The 26,470-nt window shown below is 49.5% G+C and overlaps 1 protein-coding gene across 13 annotated transcripts in view; it reads left to right on the forward strand.

The window, feature by feature from the left end:
• Nucleotides 1-26,470, forward strand: part of NEDD4L (NEDD4 like E3 ubiquitin protein ligase) — a 2,900,454-nt gene that overhangs the window by 1,168,642 nt on the left and 1,705,342 nt on the right. The window contains exon 1 of one of the 13 annotated variants that reach the window (XM_069627055.1): nt 998-1,176. The exons of the other annotated variants lie outside the window; for them this stretch is intronic. Coding sequence (XP_069483156.1) covers nt 1,123-1,176 — 54 coding nt within the window. The 5' untranslated portion in view covers nt 998-1,122. Of the gene's footprint in view, nt 1-997; nt 1,177-26,470 lie in introns of those variants that run through there. 13 annotated transcript variants of the gene reach the window in all.

Genomic DNA, 26,470 nt, shown 5'->3' on the forward strand with positions numbered 1-26,470 from the left:
CTGCCCAGCCCGCCTGCACTTTCTACCCTCGCCACAGCGGCTGTCCACCTTCAGGCACAGGAGCGGCGCGGGGCTCCCGCCAATGGGCTATTGGCGCTGTGTCCTAGCTCTACGACCCGGGGCGCCACCTCTCGCTACCGGCTGTTCTCCAATTCAGGGCTCTACCTCCAGGTCTAAATTTCTACAATGTCGCAGCCGCGGCTCAGGTGTCCCGCTGCTGGTTGGCAGAGCATTTTCGGGAGCCTATCAAGCAGCCACATGATTTATTTATTTATTTATTCACATTTGTTAAGCGCACATGCAGCCCGTAGGGCATCGTGGCGCTTGTTACAGACATGACTTGTTATACATACAATGAAGTCATTACTTAGTTGCAAGAGAGTAGTAAGGAGAAGATAGGAATGGAAGAGGAGATGATGTCGTAGGAGGAGCTAGTTGATATTTATTTATTTGCTGCATGTGCGCTTAACAAATGCGAATAAATGATGCCTGCATTGTCTGCAGGCTCAGGGCTTGCTAGTGGCTCTCTGCTGCTGCAGCTGTCTTTTCTTTAATGTGCAGACCCGGAGCCTCCATAGCCCCACACCGACGCCGGAACGCAGTTGATGGCCCCCAACAGGTGGACCTGCCGCTTCCAAGGTTTCATTTAGGTCTGGTGGATGGAGAAGGTGGTAGTCGTCTGTCTTAACCCTCCGCCATCTTGGCAACACGCCCCACTATTCGAATGTTTTACTTGTAGCCTACAAATCACACACCAAAGCATCACTAAACGCCACGGGTTGAATGGCGCTTGTCCTCGTGCTGTTTGCATTCTCTTTCTAATTTAATGTTTGCATTGAACACTTAGTATGGGAGGATATAGATTATTGGATTTGGACCGTTGGCTAAAAAAAGAAACCACCTGTTTTTCTCTTGAGCATTTAATAAATACGGCTGTGTTATACAATTGAAATCTGCTGTCTCTGCCACCCACTCCACTCATCTATAATCCACAGACAGAACATGTACTGGCTATGCGTCTGCCTCCTGCTGTCCTCTCCTGAGGGGGGGGATTTCATGCTGCTCTTATGAGCGCTGGGTCATTGGGCTGCACAGCGAATCTGTAAGGCTGCCCAGGGCTGGATGCATGACTCCCTCTCTGCAGTGGTGAGGCTTCCAGCAGTGCCTTCTCGCAAGGTAAGCATCATCGAGGGCTTGCCTTTTTTTTTTCTCGCAGCGCGTGGCTATTTTCCACTGCTTTTCTGCAGCGCTGCACTGTGACGCTCAGGTGACAGAGGGACTCCCAAAACACGGATTCATATTGGGAGACTACGGAAAACTACAAAAAAAACACAATGTCGAACTGGGGCGTCGACAGGGTTAGTCATGTCGGTGTGGAAAACAATGTCATTAATGACTATGCTGCCGGTTATTTTTCGAACTGAACAATATAGAACGATTTTATTTAAAGGTGAAGAACAAAATTTGCCAGCACACTATCTTTTTGTAGCTAAATGTCAAATTATGACTGTCAAACTGTGCTTTTTGTGCTTGGTTTTAATTTTTCTACTACTGTTACATGAGACCGATGGTGTTGGCGTGCTTCACGGGTGTTTTCTTTCAGAGGATCTGAAGGATTACAGAATCACCCAGTATTTAGGAACTAGATAGCTTACATTTGGGGGAGGGGAGGGAATCCGAGCGCAATTCGTATTTAGGATGCACGCTGGGACGCTGTCTGGCGTTTGTCTTGGAGATGAAGGGATTGGGAGCGGGAAGCTTCATGTTGATGGTTCTTTGGGCGTTTTTGAAAGCACACAGCGATGCCATTTGTCTTGTTGACAAGCGTCAACTGTGGACGTCTCCAGTAGATGAACCTTTAAGGTTTAGGTGTGGTGATGTGGTGTTGATTCTGATGGCATCTGTTCCATGTACGTACTGGATGGTGCGCAAAGGGTCGTCAGAAAAACGGACAGATAAGTAAAAAAAAGCCTACCTGTTACACAAATGGATAACAAAAGCTTGTTTGCCTCATATGACTGATGGCACCTTGACTTTCCATATTTTCACTGGTGGGCTCGCATGCTGCTCCATATTTCTTGAGTGGCGGGCCTGACTCACTGTTGTGGGTGAGCTGCGGAGGTGATAAGGTGTTGACTGGTAGGTTACTTTGGAATACATTAAGGTGATTGCTGAATAAGGCAAAGGTTGCAAAGCGAGATTGGTTAGAGTAGGTTGGAAGGGCACAGCGAGTTTGATGGATGCTAGACACATAGAGGAAAGCCATTGGTTCTAGTATCTAAACCAATTGTCAGTACCTGCGCTTTCGGCTAATTCTTCTGCCTACGGGGGACATTTTGGCTTGGCGAGCAATACACACCAGAGAAGATAAAGGTATGGGTCGGCACTGTAGATACACAGTTAAACATTTGAATAATCCTATTGTAGAATGTGCAGCTCTCAAAGCAATGAGAACGTGTTTCCTGAGCAGATTCCTTCCAGTATCAAATATAGATATGGCACAAGTGGTTTGGGATAGAGTGAGTGCTGGTAATGAGTTATTTTTTATTGCTAAGGTTATTAGAATGCTGGATGATCTTGGTCTCGCAATGAAATAATGAAACCGAAATTGTAAATGCTTTCAAATTTTATTGATTGATAATTTTATCTTAGGTTAATAGAATGGTTATTTGTTCTTTTAAGTAGAATTTATTTTATTCTGTTTTAATACCGAAATATTAATTTAATTGATGTATGAATTGACTGCATTGACGCGCAGCGCCCTCTGCCGAAAAAAAAAATAAAAAAAAAAATTCTGATGCAGCTGAAGCTGGATATCGAATATCAAAGATGAGGAATACATGGGAGGACACAATCCATTCGAAAACTGGATTTGCAGGCTGAGACGGCCCCACATCATATGGTCCAAAATATTATCCAGGACTGCATAACAGGTAGCAAGGTCAGCACAGGCATTATAAAAGGTTCAGAGGCTGAATACATCTCTCCATGAAAAGGTGCATGAGGAGAGTAGTGCTGTGTTTCGCAATGGACAGCTTAATATATTTGGGACAGCCCAACGATTTCCAACAAGACTTAGTGTACTTATCTAATGTAGGGGCACATCTGTTCTTGCTAAACCTGCAAGGAGCTCTATAAGGTGTTGGATGACACTTGAGATACCCTGGAAAGAGGAGGTGGGGACACTCTAGCAGCAGCTGGACCATTAGAGGTGACTTGCATATGTGCAGGTGTATCCCTTTAAAAACTCTGGATAAGGGCATTGCCAGGGCAACCAGGATGCTAAAGAAGTACCCAGGTACCACTGACAAGGCAGTGAAACACCCAGGGGCAGATATGCTGAACATATTTCAACAACAAAAACCCACGGCAAGCCATGCTCCTACCGCGGCTTCCACAGAAGCCGGTAAGGAAAGGACTTGAGCCAAATCCTGCAAGCCCTTGAGCCCGTCAAAGGCCTGATACTCATCGAGAGCCGTCTAGACCTTGACACGATGACAAGTCATCGAAGGATCCTTCGAGCCGAAAAGTGAATCGTAGGTCGAGGTTGTCGACACCATCGATGCCTGCTGCGCCCTCAACGCCAGTCAAGACGTTGACAACAGCAACACCTTTGACACCGGCTCCCATGCCAGCTGTGCCCTCAAAACCGGCTGTACCATCAACACCAACAGCGCCATCTAAACCTATGGTGCCATCGAATCCAGAAAAGATTTCGATGACTCCTTGAGCATCAAATCCACTGTTCATCAAACCCTTGATGCCTATACTTCAAAAAAAGTATGTGAGAGACTTAAAATACGTATGTTCCTTTAACAAGGAAATTATATTTTAAGTCTCTCACCTCAATATATGAGGAGAATGAACCTTCAGACAATGATGCACCTTTTGGTCTCCAATTTGGTACACCAAATGTGCCTGAAAACTTTATTTCTGAAGAATCAAGGTTGAAAGACCTTTATGATGATTTACTGATGGCTGGTGGGGTAGACACCTCACCTGAGATGGATTTTGGAAGACCTGAGGCTGGGGAGCACACTGATGCTTCTTATCGAGAGCTAATGTCCAAGATAGTATATACTGTTCTGTCCGTCACCTTTCCTCCATACTGCATGGGCGCCCCTTCCAAGGGACAGGGAACAGAACCTTTTTCACCATAAAAAATCTTCCCCTTTAAATTTAGAGGCACATGGGGGTGCAGCCCTGGAAGCATGCGCTGCCCTGACTTCGCCCTCTGGCACCACACCTCAGTCCCCTTTTCCGCATCGACGGGAACGGGCTGAATTCACAAGCGCTCCTGGGTTTGGTTTCGGCCATGTAATTCCACGCGATGATACTACTTCTCTTCGTCTTTGTCTTTCTCATCATTCAGGTACTTGGTCCTCAGGCGTCACGCTCCTCCCTGGCATATGTTGACTTCCACAGAGGTTCAGCAGGTGTTCTTCCTGCAACGGGCTCCTCCCTACTTCAGACCCCCACACCCTCTGCCTACGTTGCCTTGGCCCAGACCACGGTTGGCAAGCTTGTACAGCGTCCGAGGCCCTGTCACCGAAATCGCTGAAGAACAGACTAGCCAGGTGGAGGGAGCTCTTCCAGAAGTTGCCTCCAGAGGACCTCAAGAACTTTGTGAAACATCGAGCCAGGGACAAGGTAGGGCCTCTATTTTCCATTGCACCCCGCAAGGGAGACTCCTTCCCAAGGACTTGCCTGCGCAGGAGGGTCCGCTCAGGTCCTTGTACTATCATACGCACTGAGGCTGCTCCAGCTACCAACCTACTGGCCGAGGTATTCTTAGATCCTCCCGATGACCGTGCTGAGGGACCGGAAGGTTCTTTGAACGGGTCTCCACCCGAGGGGCTCCGCCCTTTTACTGGCATTATGTCTGAGGGGCCATGCCCTAGTACCAGCAATACTGCTGAGAGGACGCCTAAATGCAGCTCTACCGGCCCACGGGCCGATCGTGTTACACTTACCGGGCCTAAGCCAGAGGAGTGTGGATCGGGAGGCCTACCCCGCTCAAGAGTCGTGGAGGAGGCTGGGCCCAGCGAGCCGAGCAACATGACTCGGGCACGTGGCAGGCAGCTCAACAGAAAGGCCACCGCGCCAGACATCTGCACCCGTCCAACGCCATTCCAGGAGTTCAACGAAGAACGAGTGTCAAGGTGGGACTGGCCTCAACCAGGTATGTGGCCTTCAGTCTATCCTTCATTTGCGCATGGCAGGTTCCCATTGCGTCCTTACACCCAGGGTATGCAGTGGCTCCAGCAGCCTCCCGCTACCCCATCGGTACCTCCTTCCACCTCTCCGGCCGGTGAAGAGGGGTTCTTCGAGAGGTTCCTCGGGCTCATGCAGTCACCTCAAACGGGGGTCATCCTCGGGGACGCCATCAGGGACGTGCTCCCTATGATGCTACCGGCACCACAGGCTCCTCGCCTGTCTCTGGTGCAGCCTCTGCCTCCTGCTCCCCAGCAGATCCCTCAGGCGGTTCCGTACCAGCCTCTGCTTCAGCCTCCGGCTCAGGTCCCCGTACCCTAGCCTCCAGCTCCTGCTATTCCACGTACACAAGATCCTCCTGATCCACAGGATACGGATGAGGAGGAGGATCCCGACATGCCATCCTCAGCCAGGGCCTTCCACAAGCGTCTTGTAGGGCTGGCGGAGTACCTGGGCCTACCCCATCCCAAGGTTGAGCAGCCAGCAGAGGGGGTTTTGGCTGAAGTCCTCACACGCCGCCCCTTGCCAAAATGGGAATTCCAATGCAGACTGATGTAGTCTCTCTAGCCAAAAAGGGTTGGCTCAAGCCCCACTCTGTCCAGCCGGTCAATGGATGCCTGGACGCCAAGTACAGGCAGATGGAGGGGGGATACACTCTTGCTATCGGCCCATCCTCAGCCACACTCCTCAGTGATTGCTGCGGCATCACTATACTCCAAGCCTCAGTCGCCCATGGCCGCCTCCTCCTCGACGACGCTGCTAGGCAAGGAGGAGAAGATCTTGGAGGCGTACGGGAAGAAGCTGTATTCCGACGCATCCTTGCATCTTTGTCAGGCCAACGCTGATGCCATGCTGGCTGCCGCTAACCAGTGGTTATGGTGGAAAATTGCAGACTTCCTGCCGGAACTCCCTACGCAGAGCCAATCACGTTTCAAGGCGGGGCTGGCTGAGGCCAAGCTGGTGGCGCAGGACCTCCTCATGAAATCCACCATGGCCCATATTGACACCTCTGGCCATGCCATCTTTATTGCCACGGACATGAGAAGGACAGCCTGGCTCAGGGCAATGAAATTCAACCCCGACATCCAGGAACGCATAATAGATCTGCCGTTCGAGGGGGGAGGGCTGGACAAAAAGAAAAACGGGTCACAAACGGCCAAGTCTTTATCTTGACAAAGACCGCGCCCAAATCGTACACCCAGTCACAGCAGCGCTCCGACAGGGGGCATACGTATGGAGGGTTCCACGGCTTCCAGGAACGGAGATCCAGGCAGCCTGAATGCTCGCCGTCTCAAAACCGGCTCAAGCAACAAAAAGGGGGGGCAGTAAGGCCTATTCCCAGTTCCCCTCCTCTGCAACAGCCTCAGAGGGAAAGCAGGCATGACACGCCCCTCCGGGTCCACGTGTCTCCAGTGGGGGGCAGGCTTGCTCGCCATGCACATTTCTGGCGCCAGAATTTCACTGACCCCTGGGTCCTCTCTGTAGTATCCACAGGGTACTGCCTACCCATCCAAGCCTCTCCTCCCTCCTCCACTCCCTCAGGTTGGGACAGCAACTCTTCTGGTGAAGATCCGGCCGCTCGTAGAAAGCCAGGCAATGGAGGAAGTCCCATTCTCCCAGCGAGGTTTGGGCTTTTACTCCAGGATTTTCGCCATTCAGAAGAACCAGGCGGGCCCGAGTTGTGCTAGACCTTTCCACCCTCAACCTCTCCTTACCTCTACAAAAATTCAAGATGGTTGCGCCAACCTTTATAGCAGAGTCATTGTGCAAGGGAGACTGAATGTGCTCCCTGGATCTGAAGGACGCGTATCTACATGTCCCGATTTGGCAGCCCCATTGTTCTTTCCTACGATTCAGGATCATGGGCTTTCATTTCCAATACAAGGTACTCCCTTTTGGCCTCAACTCGGCTCCTAGGGTCTTTACCAGGCTCATCAATACGGTGGCTGCCCACCTCGGAGCGCAGGGCCTCCACATCTACCCATACCTCTACGACTGGCTCGTCAGGGGTCCTTCTCCAGAAGCGGTTCACCACTCTTCCTGTGTCCTTATGAACACACTGCATGATCTGGGCTTCTAGCTCAATCTCAAGAAGTCTCAGATACAGCCCATTCAGACTGACATTCTTGGGCTTCATCTGGGACACGTGCTCCGAGAAGGTATTTCTGTCGGAGTACAAGATCCCGGCCATCAAGAGGACCACTTCAAACTTCCTCAGCGCAGAGATGACCACGGCATGGTGGTACCAACATCTCCTGGGTCTCTTAGCGGCGGTCTTATTAGCCGTCCCACACACGAGATTGAAGGTGAGTTTTATTCGGCAGCACTTTGTGGCCTCCTGGAACCAGGAGCGGGGCTCTAAATCCAAGAGCATCAACGTTCCTTCATCTCTCCATCCGGCCCTAACATGGTGGTCCAGGGACAGCAACTTATGGATGGGCAAGCCTTTTTGTCTGCCTACCCCGCAGGTCACCATCACCACAGACTACTCACTCAAGGGCCGGGGAGCCACCTTTGTCGATCTCTCGGTCCACGGAACCTGCACTGGACAGGAGCAGGAATACCTTATCAATTAGTTAGAGCTGAACGCCATCTGGCTAGCGCTCAGAGCATTCCTACCACTTCTCAGGGGCAGAGTTGTCCTCATCCAGACAGACAACTTGACCAGTATGTACTACATCAACAAGCAGTGAGGCACCAGATGCCCCCCAATGTGCAGACTGGCAGTCAGCATGTGGGAGTGGGTCCTAGAAAACGACATCTACATTGCGGCAGTCCACCTCCCGGGGGAATCCAACCTGGAGACGGGAAGTCTCAGCAGGTTGGGAGCGGACAATTACGAGTGGCAGCTACACTACCTAGTTATTCAGGAGATCTTCAACAGGTGGGGCCATCCCCAGGTTGATCTCTTTGCCACGCGGCACAACAAGAAGTGCCCTCAGTTCACCTCCTGGCAGGGACAGGGCCACGGCTCCCTGGGCAACGCCTTTCGGCTTCAGTGGAACGGCATGATGGCTTACACCTTCCTGCCCACTCCACTGATTCACAGAGTGATTTGCAAGATCAAGGAGTCTGGCCAGCTCAACATCATTCTAATGGCTCCGTGGTGGCCAGCCAGGCCATGGTTCTCGGAGCTGCTCAGCCTCTTGGAGATGCCACCGATTCACCTTTCCGACGGCCCGGGACCAGCACATCTGCTGGCGAAGCAGGGGGGGGCCGGGGTCATCCACCCCCGCCATAGAAACTAGCCCTCACAGCATGGTTCCTGAGCAGGTAAGGATAAGGCACCTCAGCCTCTCCCAGGCTAATCTGGAATTCATACAGAGCGCAAGGAGCAAGGCTACCAGGGCCCAGTATAATATGAAATGGACCAGGTTCTGCCACTGGTCAGACTCCAAGGATATCGACCCCCTGGCATGTACTCTCGACCGAATGCTCTCCTTCCCTGTGCACCGATGGACACCTGCCGCACTTACCTCATGGCCATCGGGGCTTACAGGAACTCGGAGGAAGGGGTCGTCTTCTCTTCCAATCCGATTGCCAAGAATCATTTGATGGGGCTCGCAAAGGCTCTACCAGCCCATCAAGAGGCCACACCCTGTGTGGGACCTGAACATAGTCTTGGGTGCAATGGCGCACTAACCAATCGAGCCAACAGTGTCCGTGGACATCAGGCTGGTCACCATTAAGACAGCCTTACTAGTCAGCCTCACCTCGGATCGCAGAGTCAGTGAAATCCAGGCGCTGGTCGCCTCAGAACCATATACTACCGTTCATAGAGACAAGGTAGTCCTGCAGACACACCCATCATTTCTGCCTAAGGTGTCATCTGCTTTCTATTTGAACGAGGAAATAGTCCTTCCTACGTTATTTGCCGATCCTAAGGACGAGGCACAGAGTTCTGCACTGCCTGGATGTCCGGTGTGCCCTGAAATTCTACCTTGACAGGACCAAGGGCTTCCACAATTCCGACACCCTGTTTGTCACTTTCGGAGGTGCAAGGCCAGGCCAGCAGGCCTCCATATCCCGCTGGATGGGTCATCAAAGAAGCATACGAGGGCGAGCACAGGCTGCTTCCCGCCAACATGCATGCCCACGCAGTCAGGGCCAAGGCAACGGCCATCGCATGCCAGCGCCATGCCCCATGGCAGGTCATATGCAGGGCGGCCATTTGGGCCACTCCCTCGGCTTTCTGCAAGCATTACAGTTTGGATGCTGGCTCTAGAGCTGAGGCGGCTTTCGGACAGGCGGTTCCCAGGAACCTATTTGCTTAAGGAGAGTCCCCTCTCCACCCTGGGGCTACATTCAGTTGTAATCGCCCATGCAGTATGGAGGGAAGGGGACGGGGCGTAAGAGTAATTATAGGTTACTCACTGTAGTGAATAATGTACTCTTAGTCCCCTTTCCTCCATACGACCCACCATCCTCCCTCCTAATGCTGGTGTCATTAGGCAATGTTAAATCTATTGTCGAAGCGTCAATGGGGACTGAGGTGTGGCACCGGAGGGCAGAGTCAGGGCACCGCATGCTCCCCGGGGCTGCACCCCCTATGGTGGACCTGCAACGATAACATTCTGAAGGGAGAACCCTTTTGCAACCATGGCCGGAGGTAACCGTGGTGACCGCCTTACTCACGGGGTGGGGAGCCCACACCAACGATCTGACAGTCGGCGGCCGTTGGTCTCCATCGGAGTTCAAACTACATATCAATCTTTTGGAGCTGAGGGCAATCATACTAGCGTTCAAGGTCTTTCTGCCCTCTGTATGGGGAAAGAATGTCCTGATAATGATGGACAACACAGTGGCCATGTACTCCCTCAACAATAGAGGTGGTGGTGGGGGTCGCTACCATTTTTCAGAGGGTCAATGCAGCTCTGGAACTGGTATTTCAAGAAGGAATCTCTTCCAGCAGTTCACCTAGTCGTAGAGAAGAACACTGCGGCGGACGCTCAGAGCAGGCAGAGCACAGTCTCCCACGAGTGGGAACTAGCTGAGGAAGTCCTTCAAGATTGGGGAATCCCTCAAGTGGAACTGTTCACGATCAGTGTCAATCGGAAGTGAGAACTGTATTGCTCCAGGGAATGTCCCCCAAGAGGAGCTCTAGGGGATGCGTCAGTGGTAGACTGGGAGTTTCCACTCCTGTACGCATTTCCTCCAGTCCCCGTCATTCCTCACGTGATGAGGTGGTTAAGAAAGTTCGAGAAACGCATGATCCTAATTGCCCCGGATTGGGCCAGGACAGTGTGGTACCCGGACCTTCTTGACATGTCCATCTGCCCTCCAATATCTCTTCCAATAAGAGAGGACCTTCTCTCAAGGGAGGAAGTTCGGGTTCTCCATCCATAGGTCAAGACATTCAGCCTTCACGCATGGTTTCTGAAAGGCTGAGATACAAAGATTGGGACCTCCCAGATGACCTAATGCAGATCTTACTTTCAGCCAGAAGGCCAGCAACAAAGTGCTTCTACCGTTGCTGTTGGAACAAATTCTGCAACTGGTGCAAAGACAAGAATTTAGACCCTTGTCTCTGCAAAGCACTGGAGGTGTTATCCTTTCTACTATGCTTAGCCAATTTGGGCTCCAGGTTGGAACTATTAAGGGCTGTTTAGAAGCTCTAGCCATCTTTAAGCGCTCGCCAGAAGAATGTTCATATTTCAAAATTCCACTGGGGACACAATTTCTAAAAGGGCTCGCTAATGTGCCCCTCATCTCCCTTCCACGTTCAATTTTGGACCTTAATCTGGTACTAAAATTTCTAATGTGTGCACCCGTTGAACATTTACATTCATGTCCATTAAGGTTGTTACATTTTAAAACAATTCTCTTGGTAGTATTAACTTCAGCCTTTAGAGTGAGTGAATTGCAGGCACTTTCATCCAAGCCACCCTTTACTAACTTCCATAAGGATAGGTTTGTTCTGAGGGTCAAGCCCTCATTTTTATTGATATTGAAATTTTATTTATATCGCACTCGTACACAAGTGATTCAGAGTGCGACCAGACGAGGGAGGGGTAACAAGGGAAAGCAAAAAACAACGATCTTACTAGGCCCAGTGACATTGAGAATGCACAAGTGCATGGGAGAGGGAAAAGTGCATGGGGGGGGTGTAAAGTATTTGTAGTTATTGAATTTTATATAGCGCTTTTAGCCAAAGCGCTTTACATAGAACAACAAGCAATACATTACATTACAAAGCAAAGTGAATTCATTTCATGAATCATGTAGGAGAGAACAATATACAGAACAATTTACCATGAAACAGACAGTAATATAAACTTGCACACAGCTGGACAGTGAACAAAATCAGCCGTTGACTGGTGTAGGTGGGATTTTAAGGAAGTGCGGAAGTAGGAGTAAGAGGTAATGAAGCGGAGAGGGAGAAGGTTCCAGTGAAGTGGAGCAAAAGGTTGGAGGGAACAGAAATGGGATTGTTCACAAGGGGCGGTCGGGACAGTAAGTAGGAAGTGATCAGCAGAGCAGAGAGAACGAGAGGTAGAATAGAAGGAGAGGCGGGAAGCGAGGTAGGGGGAGCAAGTACTTTAAGAGATTTGAAGAGAAGACCGAGGAAGTGGTACTTGAGTTGATAGTGGAAGGAGAGCCAAACCAGTGAGTTAAGGGAAGAAGAGAGAGAGAGAATCCTGGTGGGAGAGAAGACAGAGAGAACGGATGGCAGAATGGTAGATGGATTTAAGAGGAGCTAGATGTGAGGAAGGGGAGACCAAAAGGAGAACAGAGCAATAGAAAAGTTGAGAGAAGATTAAAGAAGATATTAGAGGTTGGTGGTGTGGAAAGTAAGGAAGGGGCAAATTTTGCATATGTTGTATAGGTGGAAGCGACATGCCCGGGAGGTAAGAGATGTGGTGAGTGAAGGAGAGGTTAGAGTTGAGGTGGAGACCAAGATTGCGGGCAGAGGGGGAGATAGGGAGATGGGAGGGGGAAACGTGAATGGAAGGAGGAGGGAGGGTATTAGCAGGAAAGAATAGAACTTCAGTTTTCGCTGTGTTCAGGGTAAGAAAGTGGGAGGACATCCAGGATTTGATGGCATTGAGACAGGATGAGAGATTATGATGGATGTAGGGGGTGAAAGATGAGAAAGGGAAAAAGCTGAGTGTCCGCATAGAAGTGGTGAGATACAGCAAAGGCAGAGATGATTGGAGCAAGAAAGGAGGTGTACAGAGAGAATAGGAAAGTGCCAAGTATGGAGCCTTGGACACCATAGTCGAGAGAGTAGGAGGAGTAGGAGGTGTAGCCGACCCAAGAAACAGCAAAGGCGCGGTTGGATAAATAGGATGTCAACCAGTCGAGGACGGAGCCACTGAAGCCAAAGGAGGAGAGAGTTGAGAAGTAAAGGGTGATCTACTGTGTCAAAGGTGACTGATCGGTCACAGAGAATAAGGACAGAAGAGTGTTTGGAGTAGCGGGCTGTGAGGAGGGAGTTAAGGACAGTGAAGAGGGCAGTTTCAGTAGAGTGGCGGGGGCGAAACCCCGATTGAGTAGGTGGGAGGAGAGAGAGGTTTGAGACTTAAGCAGAGAGTGGTGAGTAAACAAGGCGTTCCAGGAGCTTGGATAAGAAGGGTCAGAGGGAGATGGGGCGAAGGTTTGAAACCAGGGGAGGGTTTGCTGAGCGCTTTTTCAAAATGGGAATGATGATTGTATGCTTGAAGGCAGAAGGAAAGGTAGAGGTAGCAAGACAGATGTTGAAAATGGAGGAAAGGTACCAGTAGCGGGTAGACTTTGGGAATGAGAGATGTGGGAAGGGGATCACCGGGAGCAACGGTTGGGTGAGTTTTGGACAGAAGGGAGACTTAAGAGTCAGAGACAAGAGTGAAGTTAGAAATGGTGATGGAGATGGTTGTGAGAGTTGGATAGGGGGGAAGTATGTGAGGGGGATTGTAGAATGTTTTGGCAGTGGGTACTTTCGAGGAGAAGTTAGCGAGATCAGTAGCTGAGAGATGAGGCAATAGAAGGATCAGGAGTGGGGGGAGAGAGAAGGCGAGTCAAGCTTTGGAAGATACGGCCGGGGTGAGTAGATGGAGTGTGGAGAAGGTCTGAAAAGTATGTTCGTTTGGCAGATTTAATGCAGTTGTCATAGAGAGTGTGGTAGAAGTAGGTACCCTGGTTAGCTGTAGAGCGGTGTTTGTGCCAGCGTCTTTCAAGGGGGCGGAGGAGGCGGTGGCGCATAGAGGAGAGATGTGGGGAGAGCCAGGGTTGGGCGGGTTTGCGGGAAGGGCGGAAGGATGTGAGAGGGTAGAGTTGGTCAAGACTGGTGGTGAGGGATGAGGAGAGAGTGGATGTGGCCTAATTCGCAGAGCGAGTGGAAGAATGAGTGAGAGGGCTGAGGGAGTTGATGCCGGTGTCATAGAAAAGTGAAGAAGTGAAGTGCAGAGCAAAGGAGAAAACGGGTAAATAATAAATAAATGAAGGACAACAGGCAGTTTTTTTTTTTTACCCAAAATCACTTCTGATTTTCACATAGGGAAGAAAATGTTTACCTACTTTCTATCCTCCACCTCATCCTGGCAAAGAGGCAGAGAGATTACATAGGTTGGACCCACGCAGAGCTCTGAGCTTTTACATATCTAGGCTTACAAAACTTCATATTGATTATCAGCTATTCATAGGCTATACAGACCACAGGCTGGGCCAGGCTGTTACTAAACAGACCTTATCCATGTGGATAATGCTGGCAATTTCGGAATGCTGCAGACTGGCAGGCAACAATCCTCCTGAAGGATTAAGGGCCCATTCCACCAGTGGCATGGCTACTTCTACAGCCCTGCAAAGGGGTGTACCAATTAAAAATATTTGTGAGGCAGCAACGTGGTCAATTATTCACACGTTCACAAAATATTACTGCCGGGAGTCTTCCCTTGGTCTGGATGGAAGCTTTGGGAAAACTGTCCTGCATTTGGTTCATGAAAACCATTAAAAACCAAATTCTTACTCCATCAAAGATGAGGAATACTTGGGAGGACACAATCTACTCGAAGAACAAGTTACTTACCCCCTGGTAACGTTTTTTTCGACTGGATGTTCCTCCCACGTATTCCTCATCACCCTCTCGACCTATCCCACAGTAGAATTTCCCATGCTGTTACAGCTTTCGCTCCTTCAAAGTTGAGTATGGTCAGTCCCTTGGTTATAAAGGTATTTCAACTGTAAGAAAAAAGAGAACTGAAACCAACAGGTGCTGCGTGTGCTATATATACTTTCGATGACATCCTCGAGACGGAAGCCCTCGAGGGACATTGAGTCGACTGCATCGACGCACAGCACCCTCTGCCGAGAAGAAGTTTCTGAAGCAGCTGAAGCTGGATATCGAATTTCAAAGATGAGGAATACGTGGGAGGAACATCCAGTCGAAAGAACGTTACCATAGGTAAGTAACTTGTTCTTCTGTGTTAATCATCATGCACTGCAGCAGCCGTCCCTACCTGTTGAGGTCAGGCCGCTGACCCTCAAGTGAATGATTGTCCAACAACACCTGTCCCCTCAATTCCCTTGTTAAAAACAATGAAGTCTGTCATTTTGCAACACTTTCCGTCCTTTTAACATCATCTTCATGCATTTGAATTCTATTGCTTTCCATCCTCCTTGCTCTGCCATCTCTTCTACCCCCCTCCTCAAGAAGTGTCCCATGACCCCAACCTTTGTCACCTGACGGGGTTGGGGGAAGCAAGACGCTACTGTTAAAAAGGTTTGTTTTTGTCCTACCCTCCCTTTCACTATTATACACACTATTTCAATGTCCAAAAGACCCCCCCAAAAAATCTCATGCACTTCTTTGCACTATGCCAGTATTTCTAACCGCCATACATTTCTGGGTGCGACACCCTTCAACACCATGGTCTAATAAATAGTTTGTATATATCCTTTGGCAACTTAGTTTTTTAAAAATTTAATCTGGTCGCAAGCCACCTATAAAAGCAGTGGTGACTGCATCTACTTTGTAGAAATTGGGAGTTAAGCTTCCTTTGCCCATCCTCCACTCCCCTCAACCAACATGCCTCACTACTGCATTTCTTAAGACCTCCTTGAAGTGGAAACTAAAGGTATAGATTCCTTGTGATTTAGTTTGAAACCACCTGTTGCTGGTTTTCAACTCAAATACTCAACTACCATTGCCACTGGGAAGCCTTGGTCATTACCTAACCTGCTCAACTACAATTTTCTAGTTTTCCCTTGTTAGTCTTTTTAGAAAATCTATGCTTATCTGCAGCTTCCCTTCTCACTGTGCCTCATCACCTGTTAGTGAAGCTGTGCTGCTGTCATCGGCCCTTCCTTTCACTACCAATTGGCTTAGGCGCATGGCGAAGAGAAAGCCAACAGCAATTACTCTTATCCTGCATGGCACACTTCAGCAACAAAATTTATAAATCTAGGGGGCTGTAAGACCTGTGGCCATGCTTCTGTATTTTCTCCTCCCATCATTTAAGTACAGCACTGATGTGGAAACTTACTATGGGGTCGACTACCCACAAATCATTATGCGATTGGGTTTCTGCTATAGGTTGCCTGCTTACCAGGACCTACATAGATTTGCCTCTGTTGCTCACGCATCCCACACATGCCTCCACCCTCCTGCTAGTTTGCATAACACAAAATGTGGGGTCCCCCCCTGCGAACTATGCTCAGGAGGCCCCACAAGCTCTGTAACAAAAGCACAGGCTGTGCCACACTGCCAGCCTGCACCACCGGCCATGCCCAATGCTCATGATGATCCTGCTGCTGAAGGGGCTTGCCATGCACTGTAGGTGAAAGGTGCAAGTATGTGTTTTAATGAAACAACGATGCTGTGTTTACAAGTCAACTCTGTGCATGGCCAGTTGTATTACATGCAGTTATGATATCATAAGAACTCATGTTCATGCTGGCTCAGTATATGCCAGTATCCCCATTTAGAACCTTCTCTTGTTGGCTTTGCCCTTGATGCAACTATGATATTGAGTAGTGATATCAAAACCCTGGATCCTTCTTTTGCATTTCGTTTGATAGTGCCTCTATTAGTGCACAGGCTACTGTTAATCTAAGTCCGATTCAAACACATCATTGTGCTTGCCTGGCACACTGACTTGGCACATTATATTTTCCTGCATTTGCCTGGGGAACCCGAGCCCTAAATATCCAAGTTCTTTTTTTTCCCCCTGCAGTTAGACTATTCAGGCCTTCTGCTGGATCTTGCCCCTTGCTGGGGAGAATGTTACCACAGTATCTACACTACTTTAAAGGTGCCATCCAGTTCATGGTGGGCATCTAATCATGCCCATTTGGAGAATGTTGTGGATAGCCTGTCCTTCACAGGGTGGGGGGAGGAGAGGTGTGAGGCATATTTGATTTTGATACTGCCATATTGCCCAACAGTCTCTCTGTGAGCTGTGCACATGATTAAGCTAGTTTGTGCACTGTGCCCAGTTTAAATATACTTTCTAGGCAGTGAGTGGCAAGGTTCCCTTAAGATGTCTCCTGTAACGGTTTATTGAGAAGCCACCCTCAACAAAGGGAGTTCCTTCCCTCAGCACTCAAGGTGTCTCGCAACAAACAGTTACTCGATTCTTTTATGCAGCTCTATCTCCGATTCATCGAATACCCCTTGGATCCCTCCCATTGACCTACCAATGAGCTAAGAACCAGGCCGGTGTACAGGAAATATATTTGTGATAGAAATTAAGAACTAAAACATAACTAAATCACAAACTTGAGTTGAAAAGAGCACAAATCACAATCACAATAACACAAACTACAATTCTTTACTTTCCACAAATTTCACTTCAAGAATTAATTAAACTGATCAATAACCAAAACAATTATAAATGAAGTGCTGGGAAATTTTGATCTTCCTGTGGGCTTAAAAGGCTAGCACTAGGGTTTTAAGATTGCTACACATACATATGTCAATTATGGGTGATTTAGCCATTTGTTTTTCAGATGCGTCTGTCTGCCCTCCACTCCCCTACCCCCCTTCTCTCCTGTGGTCTGGGTTGGGGGATGTCTGACAGAAAAAATAGGGTGATTGAGAAATTTGGGATTTCAGAGCCCCCGTCCATTTCGAGGCATGTGTTGGGGAAGCTGGATAAAATGATTGGACTGATTTAAGAACAAAGACGCCCTTCTTCCTAACTAAAGTCGGGTTTAACAGGACAAAAAGGATTACTAAATTAAATTATAGGCTATCATTTTTCAGCGCACACTGGGTAGTGAGTTTTGTTAATTTAAAATGTTAACAATTCACCCTGTAGCATTCCGCCAATTGGGGAATTAATTAAATTAATATTTTCTAGTTAAATAGGCTAATGGTCTACACAGTTTTGCCTCCCCTGCCCACTATAAAGGGAAAGGATTTAAGGCCAGCAGATTCCCCCACATTTTACTTAAAAAGGCCTCAAGTCTAATTATATTGACAACCTGTGTTTAAAGTTCAGGACAGCCAGCATGTCGGTACCCTCTGGAATGATAGGGCAGGGGTCTGGTCACTCCACTCTCAAGGATGGCCTCTCGCTCTCCACCATAGGACGCAATCAGCTCTTAGGCCTTCCTAGAAATAGACAGCTCCACCCAGATGCACTCAGCAATCTTCCCAGGTGTTTCCTAGCAGCTGTCAGATGTTAAGTTTCATCAGCGCTCTTCGATGATGCATTTCAGCAGCTCTGTTACCTCCTCCTAGTGCAGTCTGCCTTATATAGCAGCGAAGATGCCACCAATTTTACAATCTTGGTGAAGTATCCTGCAATAGTTCCCGCAACTAGGATTGAACGGCTATGCTTCTCTCTCCTCCCAAATACAGCCTGCCTCACAGGATTGGTTTAGGGTTCTGCAGCAACATATTTCAATTTCCATTTGTAATCACCATTTGTTCTCCTGTCCCATTTTTGGGCAAAAACTACTTATTTATCAAAAACTTTGATTTACTAGTAACAGCCATAATATATATATTTTCCTTTTCAGTTTATCGTGGGCATTTAACCAAACAGCCGGGTCTGCACCATGTTGCACGACTGCTTGTTAATTTTCTGCCGTTTTCACAAAAAAGCATAACAGATATGAATATCTAATTTATTATCCATATTCCCAATTTTTCCCTCTACCCGTTCACCAACTGCCATATTTGGAACATTTTCAAATCAGATTGAAACCCATCTTAGATGGGCATTAAAGTTCCCGGAGTCGCAGGTGGATGCATTTTATATTTCCACCAACGCCTGGAAATGACATAAAAAATAACACATACCTGTAACCAGTTCAACTGATGGTTGCTGAGAAAAAGGCCAAATTATAATAGTCCTTTTAAATGAATTGTGAATCTTCATGTGGGACCAAAAGCCATTCTTCTGCCTTTAGGCCATATGGTCTCACTGATTAAGCCTGTAACCAGAGTTTTTATTATTCTGTGTTTGCAGCTTGCTTTTTGAAGTTGGTTGCCTCCATTTTCACACCTTTTGGTCAAGCTCCAGCCAAGGGGAACATTTCCTGCAGTCACTGCCTTCAGAGCCAGCAAGTCTGGGGAACATTTGGCTTTCCACACCTTTAGCAGGACGCTTTATTAGCTTTATAATTAGCTGGGGGACCTCCTTGTGAAGTGTACCACAGCAAGCAAAAGGGGTTGTCTCAAGCCTATGGAAGCTTTTCCATGGAGAACAAAAGGGGCTTTTCTTTTCAAATGTTAGCAGGGGTACATTGTTCACATTTAAACTGCAAACACACATGCAAATCCGTTTTTGTGTCGTTGTTTAAAAATCCTGTTTTCCATCTGAAAGAGACCTTCGATTTTTATTTTTTGTGCTTTGCTTATGCCTTCGATATTTCTCTCTCTTGCTCATCTGTCTGCTTCGGCACCGGGCACCTGGTTACCGTCTGATTAGCGAGCCGAGATCCCTGTTCACCCCAGCAACACACACACATTGCCTCCTGGCATCCCTTGCACTTGGGTCTGTATCTGCAACCCTCCAGCCCCCTAGCCTGCACTTAGTGACACCCCTGTTTGCTCTTTAACCTTGCACTTGCCACCTTGCTGACTGCACTACCAGTTGTTGTTTTATCCCTTGCTCTGCACTTAAAACTCCTCCCCTGCCCCTTGCACTTTTGCCCCATCCTTCTCCCCTGCACTTGCGCGTTCTCAATGTCACTGGGCCTAGTAAGATCGTTGTTTTTTTCCTCCTTTGTTCCACTCCCTTGCCTCTTCGTGCTCTGAAACACAACAAATACAAAATATCATAATTAAAATGCTGCTTTTCCTATGCTAGTGACAGGTGGGGCTTTTTCACATGGCCCTTCAGATTTCATTTGCAATCACACATGCAAAGCCGTTGTTGGTGTTGAACAATCCTTCTTTACATGTGAGAGGGACCTTGAGTTTTCCTTTGCAACCACACACCAATGCCATTTTTGGTGCCAGTGTCAAAAAATCCTGTTTCTCAGGTGATTGGGACCTTCATTTTGGGGAAGTTGAATATACCCCACACACCTTAATTTTGTAGAGAAGAGACTCTAGATTAGCTAGATTAATACTTAATCTGTTTCAGTGACATGGATGGATGTATGGGTGTGTGGGGCATCTGAGACGAACATAAAAGTCCACAGACTGCTCAGAATCCTTTCGTAGTTGGAAGGATTTAAAATCGCAATGTATTTGTGGTTTAGCGTATTGAGTGTGGGCATTTTCTTCAGTCGCATGTGCTTGATCGGCAACTAACTTAGTTTTAAAGATGCGACGCAGCTCCCATCTGACATTAAAAAAATCAGCAGCAACTTCTTTACATAGTCATGCATTTTCCTTTTAGCTTTCAAATATGTTTCAAAGTACTCTGTAGAACCAGGGAGGAGCCAACCTTCTCATTTGGGAAGAGTGGTGCAGGTTAGTTTTAAAAAGCGATGAGTTGCCTGCATTCTACACCTGAATATCTGCTGTAGGTGAATCAGCCCATTATAGTGTCGATCCTCCACACCCTTACTCTGATGCCAGGAGACTGAATATCTAATATCAGGCCAGTCCGAGATTTGCATTCCCTTATGTAATTGGCAGACTTAAAAGCTCTGATCACCACCTTTCTGGATGATTCTGTAATATGCAAATGCACTATACGTAAAGATGCTTATGTTTGTACATCACAACCTAGAGCTGCAGTAGTTAATGTTAAAGGATATTTGTACAGCGCACTATCACCACCGGAGTGGTCCCCTGGCGCTCTGGTGGCTCTTGGAAAAAAAGGGGATGGGGCGGGGGGGTGGGTTAGTGGGAATGAGCTGCAAAAGTGCAAGAGAGCAGTGATGTGCTGTTGGCAGCCTCAGCCCGGTGGGTCCCTTGGCTGGGCTTGTGGTGTTTTACGGTCGGTAGTAGTCCTGTGCTGTTGTGCGAGTCTGTGTGGTTTGTTTTGTTGCAGTGTAGTGAAGTTTGTGCATATTGTTTGGTTAGCGTTTGAGAGGTGTATGCAGATGGGCGAGATTGTTAGTGGATTGGTTAATTGGCATTGCTGTCCTAGCAATTATGTCTAGGTGTGATGCTTGCTATCCTTCACTATTCCATCTGAGTGTGGCATTTGCTAATCTTCAATATCCTATCTAGATGTGAGGCAGACTAGTGATCACGATTCCATCTAAGTGTGGCACTTGGTAACCTTCACAGTTTGATGTAAGTGTGGTGCATGTTAACATTCACAATCCTATCTAGGTGTGACGCAGGCTAAAGTTAAGAATTCTATCTATGTTTGGCACATGCCAATATTCACAAGCCTATCTAGGTGTGACGCAGGTCAAGTTAAGCACTTCATCAAAGTGTGGTACATGCCAACATTCACAATCCTATCCAGGTGTGACATAGGCTAAAGTTGAGCGTTTCATCTAAGTGTAGCACATGCTTACATTGGTATGATAGGTTATTTATAATGCGCTTAAAACCCAGAGGTTTCGAAGTGCAGACCCGGGAATCAAACCTGTGGTACTCCTTGATGTCTTGCTTCCAAGGCGAGCACGTTGCCCCTGAGCTATCCTCCATCACTTATCTAGGTGTGACGCATGCTAAGTTAAGAATTCCATCTATCTTCAGTTCTCCCCGCGTGTGGCACTAGTTAACATTGGCAAGTAACTTGGTGTGTCATGAAAGGCAACATCTACAGTCCAGTCATGAATAAATTCAGGCTGGTGGTCAAAATTCTCTAAGTATGCATGGTGTAAGTCTATGGCAGTCTACGTTATGGAAAGATGAGGTAGAGTGGCGGGGGCTTTCTGGAGTAGAGTAATTGCTCTACACCCCACCCATGCCATACTTACAGTTTTTGTTGGTGTCTGTTGACTACTGGCTTCATTGGCTTCCGCTGCGGACACCTGCAGACACGATCTGGAGCCGCCTTTTGGTTTGGAGCTCTTAGCCGCATGGGGCTGAGGGCTTCCCAGGTCTGGTCCAGGATAAGTGAAAATAAATGGTACAACGATAACCTCGTTGGACAAACTGGGGTACAGCATAGGGCAAAACAAATTTTGGTGAGAATTCAACTAAATTCCAGAAATACTTACATAAAGTCAACTATTCAGTTGGTACAAGTTAATTCATGTTCAACATCTTTTATACAAAAAGCATTTATTTTCATAACTCAAACATTATTTCGTAAGAAATAAATCAGAACTTGCATCATAAACAAAATATTAACACATTTCCTCATATGTTTTTTCACAATACAGATCTCTTTCACATATTTTTGCCATATGTTTCCAACTCTTTTTCACGTGATCCAATAATCTTGATAGGTTTCCCAATGTGATTTCCTATCTTTAAACTATGCGTTTCGGGCAACTTGTGCCCTTCTTCAGGTTTTTATAGTATTGGATTGATTTGATATTTCTCCAGCATGGGGTCTGGCATGGATTCACATGCTCATCAATATTCCCCGTCGTCAGGCCGGGAATCCTCGGTAAAAAAAAAAAACAGTATTGGTTTCGTTTCTGATTTGTCTTTCTCAGTAGTAACCAATCACTGATCTCTGGGTCATACTGCCCCCAGCCAATGACTGCCCTCTACCTAAGCCCCTACCCTGGCAGCCACCCTCCAGATTTTTACCGCACGTTCAAGTGTTGGAAGTCCTCGTGTTCAGCTCTTGAGCTTTTACTGCGTTTTTGCTCTTTTTCAGGAGATTTTTCTCTTTTTTTCGGTTAATCGAGCCTCAAGCTCCACCGTTTCTACTTCCGATAACTGGGACCCGTTTCGGAATTCTTCTATGCTCCTCAAGGGTGAAGTTTTCGTCGAGTTACGCTTCTTGGAGGATTGCAGAAGATCTGTGGCCTACCTCAACGGACATGGTCCAGGACAAGGGAAGATCGACGCCAGGATCCAAACTGTTAAAGAGCTACCCAGGATGCGGATTGCAAAATGTTTTCAAGGAGGACGAGCATTCGAGATGTCTCTACTGCCTTCATGAGGACAAGACGCACGTGGAGAAGGACTGTGCGTTCTGCAAGAACCTGTTGGAACGGACCAAGCAAGATCGTTGTTCCCGCCTCGCCGCCTGGCTGGAGAAGGGTACAGTAGGTGAGAAGGTCGAAGAAAAAGTTTGAGCGGTCTTCTAAGTCCTGTGAGGGCGCCCCGGCGAGGGGGGCCCAACAGAAGGCCAAGCACTGCGAGTCTGTGGGCACCGGGAGCACCGAAAGGTCGGGCTCCTTGGCTGCCAGGCAGGGCGCGACTTCCCTGGCACGATCATGCCAGCGCTCTGGTTCGGGGAAGAGGAAGTCCGAGAACCCGGGAAAGCTTCTGGAGAGGCCCTGGTCGATCTCAAAGGGAGCCGAGGGGGAGCAAGGCGATGACCCTCCCCCCAAAGCGAAGGCCCAGGACGCACCTAAGGTGGCGAGGGCCTTGATCCTCCCGGCAAAGGCCTCTATCGAGGTTGTCGCAGTGGCCCTGGCGAAGCCGGCAGAGGCTACGCCAGTGGAGGCGGCCTCGGGGCCCAGAGTTTCCCTACCACCGCGGAGGAATCCTCTTTACAGACCATCGTTAAGACCCCCGCGAAGACCCCGGCGGAAAAAGAGGGGGTGCCGGTGGCCATTACGGACTCTGATTCAGCCTCCGAGGAGGATCAGGTGGAAACCGTGAAAGGCCTCAACGAGAGGTTCATAGGCCTCAATGAGAGGTTCGAGAAGGTTCAATCCCAGGGGAAGGTTCCCGCTGATGTGATCGAAGATAGCGACGACGAGGGCCCAGTGGAGCAGCAATCTCGTCCGTCGCAGCCATTACCCGAGCCCCAGGATAGCTCGGCGGCCATTTTGTTGGCGATCCAATCCTTATGTACTGAGATAAGGACGAGATTACCACGGACCCCGACAGAGTATCTAGAACCAGGCCCGTCGGGAAGCCCTCCGAATAAGCCGAGGAGAGTCCACCCCGCTCCGCCCTTCGTGCCCGCAAGGCCTGTGGACCCCTCATCATCCTCGCCGGACCCTCGGGAGGATACGGCGACGTATACAGCGACGGAAACGTACGACAACGGCGGCGATGACACAACGGACATCCCGTCATATTCCCCCCCTCCCACTCGGGCCTCTCATCCCGACGAAATTGGCTCTTTTCACGCCATGATAGCCAGGGCATCCAAGCTCTTCCAGCTCTGCCCTGAGGAACAGAAAAAGGAAGGTTTTCTTTACCAACGACGAGAGGCCAAGAGAAAGACGGTCCTCGCGGTGCCATTGTTTGACATCTGGGACGAGGGGCTGGCTATCCTCAAGAACCCTTCCATGACACCCGCCAAGAGGGACCGGTACGAGAAGAAGTACCGGGTCCCTGATGCCGCCCCCTTGTGCCTCAGGGCCCAGTCCACGCCGGACTCTGTCGTCTTGGCAGCGGCCAAGAAGAAAGCAGCGGGTGCGGCGGCTTCAACTTCCACTTCCTCGCCGAACAGCGAGGCCAAGAAGTTGGGACGACGACAATTAAAGTGACCAATGCCTTAGCGATCGTGGCTCGTTACGACAGGGAGCTTTGGTTCAAGATGGCTCCTCTGCTAGACTTCCTACCAGACGACAAGAGGGCGGAGGTCCTACAGATTCTGCAGGATGGTGAGGTGGCATCGGATCACGCCATAACGGTGGCAATGGACATTGCCGATACCGGATTTCGTCAACTGGGCAACGGGGTTTGCCTCTGCCGACAGACCTTCGCCAGGATGTCCAGACCAGAGTGTTGGACATGCCGTTCGACGGCAACAACCTGTTTGGAAAGACGGTGGACGGGTCCCTCCAGGCCATCAAGACAGACACGGAAACAGCCTGAGCGCTAGGAGTCCTTCAGCAACGGCGGCCCTTTCTGAGCTCTGGAGGCAGACGGGGAGCCTCCAAGGGATCCAGCGGTGGCTCCTCTACTTACCGCCAGGCGGCCCGCTCCTTGTCCCAGGAGGCATACTGAGGCCGCGGCAAGCAAGGAGGGTCTCGCCGCCGTCGGCAAGGAGGCCCAAGGCGGCAAGGCCTCTTCTAAGCAGGACTGAACCGGCCGTAGCGTCGGGCCCCCACCGAAGCACCCCGATGGGAGGCCGGCTGACGAAGTTCGTCAGCTTGTGGGAGTCCAACTCCACCGACCGTTGGGTGCTGGACACCCTGGCCCGCGGACACTCGCTAGAATTTCAAAAGAAGTGTCCTCGCATTCCTCCAGTGGCCAGGAAGGAGAATCACGTCCCTCAACTGCTGTTGGAGTTAAGGGCGATGCTCAAGAAGGGTGACATTGAGCTCGTCCCCAAGAGGCTCCGGGGCTCCGGAATATACTCAAGATACTTCCTCGTCCGAAAGAAGACAGGCGGTTGGTGCCCAATCCTGGACCTGCGTCGGTTGAACAAGTACATCAAGGCACAGAAATTCGGGATGGTCACCCTCCAGCACGTGCTGGGACAGCTGTAGGAGGGCGACTTGCTATCGTCACTGGACCTGGAAGATGCTTACTTCCACATCCCCATTCTAAAAGGACACAAAGTTCCTCAGATTCGTAGTCCAGGGGCGTCACTACCAATTCAGAGCCCTACAGGTCGGATTAAAGTCGGCACCCAGGGTGTTCACCAATTGCCTCGCACCAGTGGTGGCGTGGCTGCGCCTGCAAGGGATCCACGTCTACCCCTACCTGGACGACTGGCTAATCCGTGCAAGGTCAAGAGAACTCGCCGTCGAACACACAGCGAGGACCGTCCACCTGCTCACGAAGCTGGGATTCGCCATCAACTACCCCAAATCCCATCTGGTCCCGTCGCAGGTGGACTGTTTCTGGGAGCGAAGCTCAATACAGTTCCTCGACGCCCGCTGGATTCAAGCGGCGGGCAGCTTCGAAGACAGGATCCCACTCGACGAGGAGTTCCATCGGGCGATTCTATGGTGGGGTGCCCGTGCGCACCTCGCGGCCGGCATGGACTTTCAGGCCCCGGCGTATCAGGAGACAGTAACGACGGACGCCTCCCTGGAGGGATGGGGGGCCTACACCGGAGATCTCCACGCAAGAGGCCTCTGGCTCCCGGAGGAGAGGTCTCTTCACATCAACATCCTGGAACTACGAGCCGTGTACTGGGCGCTCAAATCGTTCTTTCCGTCCCTCAAGGACAAAGTGGTGAGGATCTTAACCGACAACACCACCACGATGTTCTTCATCCAGAAGCACAGGGAGGCACCAGATCCCCAGCCCTATCCAAGGAGGCCCAGGATCTGTGGCACTGGGCTGTCGCCCAGGGGATGTTTCTGGTTCCCTTCCACCTGGCAGGAAAAAAAACCACCATCGCCGACTCACTCAGCAGGGAGCTGCGCTCGTGCCACGAGTGGGAACTATGCCAGGACCAGGTGGATCAGCTCTTTCAACGATGGGGCAAACCCCAGATTGACCTGTTCGCGACAGCGATGAACTCCAGTGCCAGAGGTTCGCCAGCAGGTTCGCACAACCGAGGAGCATGGGCGATGCTCTCTCGTTCCCTTGGGACGGCCTGTTCCTGTACGCGTTCCCGCCGTTGCTGTTCCGTCTCATCAACCAGCTCAAGAGGTCCAGGTGCAGGATGATCCTCGTCGCACCGGCGTGGCCGAGACAGATCTGGTTCCCGGACCTTCTGGACTTGTCAGCGTCCCCACCTATCAAGCTGGCGTCGGACGCAGATCTTCTCTCCAGAGAAGGAGGCGCCATTCTCCATCACGACCCGGAGTTGCTGAACTTGCAGGCTTGGCTCCTGCAGCACTAGAGTTTGGAGGATACGATATCCCGGCTGACTGCAGAGAGGTTCTTGCAAAAGCCAGGGCGTCCTCAACTCTCAAATGCTATGGACATAAG

This window comes from Ambystoma mexicanum, chromosome 6p, assembly GCF_040938575.1.
Source record: "Ambystoma mexicanum isolate Mex_15411 chromosome 6p, UKY_AmexF1_1, whole genome shotgun sequence".
NCBI lineage: Eukaryota > Metazoa > Chordata > Amphibia > Caudata > Ambystomatidae > Ambystoma > Ambystoma mexicanum.